General features: G+C 35.8%; 1 protein-coding gene across 3 annotated transcripts in view; it reads right to left on the bottom strand.

Annotated features, from left to right (window-relative positions):
• Nucleotides 1-5000, bottom strand: part of LOC133658999 (ras-associated and pleckstrin homology domains-containing protein 1-like) — a 142660-nt gene that overhangs the window by 46699 nt on the left and 90961 nt on the right. For all 3 annotated transcript variants that reach the window (XM_062061587.1, XM_062061585.1, XM_062061588.1), the window contains exon 3: nucleotides 2121-2249. In XM_062061587.1, the coding sequence (XP_061917571.1) occupies nucleotides 2121-2249 (129 nt within the window). The remainder of the gene's footprint in view (nucleotides 1-2120; nucleotides 2250-5000) is intronic.

Genomic DNA, 5000 nt, shown 5'->3' with positions numbered 1-5000 from the left:
GCAACCCATGTAGGTCGACAAAGTAATATCTAATAATCAGTTTTATATTTGATGATACACTGATCATACACTGGCCGATACTAGGGCTGCAACAACTAATCGATTAAATTAATTAAAATCGATTATTAAAATAGTTGCCGATTAATTTAGTCATCGATTTGTTGGATGTATGCTATACGAAGAGTTTTTTTTTTAATTAAATTTTTTTTTTTTTTTTAATAAACCTTTATTTATGAACTGCAACATTTACAAACAGCTGAAAAACAATAATCAAAATAAGTATGGTGCCAGTATGCTGTTTTTTTTCAATAAAATACTGGATAGGATAGAAATGTAGTTTGTCTCTTTTATCCGATTATTAATCGAAGTAATAATCGAGAGATTAATCGATTATCAAATTAATCGTTAGTTGCAGCCCTAGCCGATACCAACACTGATTACATGTATTAAATATACATGTATTTCTGGAGAATATCTGGAGAATACTATTGACAGTTTAGTGATATCAAAACAATATTTAAATAATGAATACAAGTTAATAGTACACATGAATAAAAGAAAAGTAAAAATAAATTCTTACTTTAAAAAAATAAAATAAAATAAATTCCCTCAAAGTCCTCGTGTCCAAGGAATTGTTCTCCGAATTTGTAAACAGTAACCAAAAAATTGTTTTGAGAATATAAAAATACCGACGTAATCACTTCCGTATCGACTTTGTAGTTGTTGTTGACGTTTTGTAGTTTTTACTACAGATCTTTACACTGTACTTCAAATATGGTAGTACTGTAGTACTAAGGAACAGTACAGTATGCAAAGTTATGTTCCAAATAGGGTAGTACTAAAAAAAGAGTACAGTAAACAAAGTTACAGTCGTGGTCAAAAGTTTACATACACTTGTAAAGAACATAATGTCATGGCTGTATTGAGTTTCCAATAATTTCTACAACTCTCATTTTTTTGTAATAGAGTGATCGGAGCACATACTTGTTGGTCACAAAAAACATTCATGAAGTTTGGTTCTTTTATGAATTTATTATGGGTCTACTGAAAATGTGACCAAATTTGCTGGGTCAAAAGTATACATACAGCAATGTTAATATTTGGTTACATGTGCCTTGGCAAGTTTCACTGCAATAAGGCGCTTTTGGTAGCCATCCACAAGCTTCTGGTAAGCTTCTGGTTGAATTTTTTACCACAAAATTGGTGCAGTTCAGCTAAATTTGTTAGTTTTCTCACATGTACTTGTTTCTTCAGCATTGTCCACACGTTTAAGTCAGGACTTTGGGAAGGCCATTCTAAAACCCTAAATTCTAGCCAGATTCAGCCATTCCTTTACCACTTTTGACGTGTGTTTGGGGTCATTGTTTTTTGTGACAATGAGTGCTCCAATCACTCTATCACAAAAAAATAAGAGTTGTAGAAATGATTGGAAACTCAAGACAGCCATGACATTATGGTCTCTACAAGTGTATGTAAACTTTTGACCACTACTATATGTTCCAAATATGGTGGTACTGTAGTAGTAAAAAAAAAAAAAAGAGTACAGTAAACAAAGTTATGTTCCATATATGGTAGTACTAAAAAAAGAGTACAGTATGCAAAGTTATGTTCCATATATGGTAGTACTGTAGTACTAAAAAAAGATTACAGTATACAAAGTTATGTTCCATATATGGTAGTAGTGTAGTACTAAAAAAAAAAGAGTACGGTATACAAAGTTATGTTACATACACGGTAGTACTGTAGCACTAGAAAAGAGTACAGTATACAAAGTTATGTTCCATATATGGTAGTACTGTAGTACTAAAAAAAGAGTACAGTATACAAAGTTATGTTCCATATATGGTAGTACTAAAAAAAAAAAAAAAAAGTACAGTATACAAAATTATGTTCCATAAAGTGTTTTGTTTCAACCATGAGATCTTCTTGCTGTTTTACAAGGTAGAAGTGTGATGCTACATACATGTATACATACAGTATATATGATTATTTTATTTGATTTATTCACTTCTTTATGTCGTGCAATGTATTGTGGGTAATGCTTGTTGACGTTGCTCGTTTCAGACAGAATAGGTGGAGTGATTGTCATATTTGTCATGTGTACACATCCTAAATCTTACCTGTGTGAGCTTATCCAGCTCCCCCAGCCAGGCTCCAAACATCTGGTCCAAGTCCTGGTCCTCCTTGTCGCTGTCTTCCTCCTCCTCATCCTCTCGGAGCTCCACTTCCTCGTCCGACAGCTGCTCCATCTGAGGACAACAATTGTGGATCAATAGTGGATCCATAGTGGATCAGTCATGGATAAGTAACTGATCAGAAGTGGATCAGTAGGGGATCAACAGTGGATCAATAGCGGATCAATAGTGGATCAGTCGTGGATAAGTAGTAGATCAATAGTGGATAAGCAGTGGATCAATAGTGGATCAATAGTGGATAAGCAGTGGATCAGTAGTAGATCAATAGTGGATCAGTAGTGGATCAATAGTGGATAAGCAGTGGATAAGCAGTAGATCAATAGTGGATCAGTCGTGGAGAAGTAGTGGATCAATAGTGGATAAGTAGTGAATAAGTAGTGGATCGAAGTGGGTCTATAGTGAATAAGTAGTTTATCAGTAGTGGATCAGTCGTGGATCAATAGTGGATAAGTAGTGAATAAGTAGTGGATCGAAATGGGTCTATAGTAAATAAGTAGTTTATCAGTAGTGGATCAATATTTACTAGTATAATATACTAGCAAATATTAGCTATGCAATCTGGATTAGATGTGGATTGAAATTGGTTTACATTAGATTTTTTTTTATTTCATTCACAAAGAGCTTATCAGTTAGACGAACCATTAATATTATTATCCTATAAACTATAATTATAATGATCATTATTAGTACTGTTATTCGTATTATCATTATTATAATTATATCATTATTCTTATATTTTTTTGTCATGATCTTTATTATAATTCTTATCTCTAGTATTTGTATTGCCATTATTGTTACGACCATTATTATTAGCAAAATTATTCATATAATTCTTATCATTATTCTTATTACGATTATCATTATCATTAATCTTATCACTTTTTTGTTATTATTGTCGTTATTTGTAATATCATTATTGAGTTTATTCCTTTGTATTTGATTTTTAATATTATTATATTATTCATATTATCAATATATATTATTGAGTTTGTGAAACTCTTTGAGGCACTTGTGAATAAGGGCTGTATATTGTTTTGATTGATTATTATTAGTATGAAAGTACTAATAATTATTATTATTAACACTGTTAATATTATTACCATTATTATTAATAATAATTAAATAATGCTAATATGGACAAAAATTGTGGTAACTAAGAAATTGTAATGAGAAGCTACATAATTCTATTTTTGATTTTTAAAATGTACATCAGACAAACAGGTCAAGCCTTGAAGCGCCATCCGGTGGCCATGAACATGTATTACATGCATCATGAGTACACTTTATGGCAAGTTAGGACACATGAAGACGGATGGACGGAATATGAGTGATCAAATAAATTATTATAAATAAAGCACAAGGCATGCTGGGAAGTCAATGCAACCAGGTGCACCAAAAAAGGAGAGTGGTGGGGGGGTGGGGGGGGGGAGGTCTTGCACACGTTGCTATTTCTAGGCTGCTGTTTTGTTGTCACCCCTCTCTGATGACACGTGTAGCCAACACACACACACACACACACACACACACACACACACACACACACACACACACACACACACACACACACACACACACACACACACACATGCACACACACACAGTGCGGTGCTATACAATTAGATGCTTGTGGAAATAGGCTGCTCTGTCATTTGGAGCAGCACAGAAGTCTCAGTGTGTGAGGAAGAAGTCCGCAGCTGCACTTGCACCACAACTGACTGGCGGCAAACTCACAGGACGAGCAGAGAAAAGCTGACATCATCAAAATGCAGCGCCCGTCCCATACTTCTTATTTGTGAGGAGTCAGCATCAAACACTCTTGGACATTTACACTCAGGGAAAAAGGAAGCAGGAAGTAATAAGTAGGAAACAAGGAAGCAGGAAGTCGGGAATAAGGAAGTAGGAAACGACGAAGCAGGAAGTAGGAAGTCTGGAATAAGGAAGCAGGAAGTAAGAAGTAGGAAACAAGGAAGCAGGAAGTAGGAAGCGGGAAGTAAGAAGTACAAGGAAGCAGGAAGTCAGGAATAAGGAAGCAGGAATTAAGAAGTAGGGAACAAGGGGGAATAAGGAAGCAGGAAGTAAGAAGTACAAGGAAGCAGGAAGTAGGAAGTCTGGAATAAGGAAGCAGGAATTAAGAAGTAGGGAACAAGGAAGCAGGAAGTCGGGAATAGGGAAGCAGGAAGTAAGAAGTAGGCAACAAGGAAGCAGGAAGTCGGGAATAAAGAAGCAGGAAGTAAGAAGTAGGAAACAAGGAAGCAGGAAGTCGGGAATAAGTAAGCAGGAAGTAAGAAGTAAGAAACAAGGAAGCAGGAATTAAGAAGTAGGGAACAAGGAAGCAGGAAGTCGGGAATAGGGAAGCAGGAAGTAAGAAGTAGGCAACAAGGAAGCAGGAAGTCGGGAATAAAGAAGCAGGAAGTAAGAAGTAGGAAACAAGGAAGCAGGAAGTCGGGAATAAGTAAGCAGGAAGTAAGAAGTAGGAAACACGGATGCCGGAAGTAGGAAGTCGGAAATAAGGAAGTAAGAAGTAGGAAACAAGGAAGCAGGAAGTCGGGAATAAGTAAGCAGGAAGTAAGAAGTAGGAAACAAGGAAGCAGGAAGTAGGACGTCGGGAATAAGGAAGTAAGAAGTATGAAACAAGTAAGCAGGAGGTTGGGAACAAGGAAGCAGTTAGTAATAAGTAGGGAACAAGGAAGCAGGAAGTACGATGTCGGGAATAAAGAAGTAGGAAACAAGGAAGCAAGAAGTCGGGAATAAGGAAGCAGGAAGTAAGAAGTAGGAAGCAAGGAAGAAGTACAAGGAAGCAGGAAG

This window comes from Entelurus aequoreus, linkage group LG10 (assembly GCF_033978785.1).
Source record: "Entelurus aequoreus isolate RoL-2023_Sb linkage group LG10, RoL_Eaeq_v1.1, whole genome shotgun sequence".
NCBI classification, from domain to species: Eukaryota; Metazoa; Chordata; class Actinopteri; order Syngnathiformes; family Syngnathidae; genus Entelurus; species Entelurus aequoreus.
The sequence above is the reverse complement of the archived record's forward strand: the minus strand, read 5'-3'. Positions and strand labels throughout refer to the sequence as shown.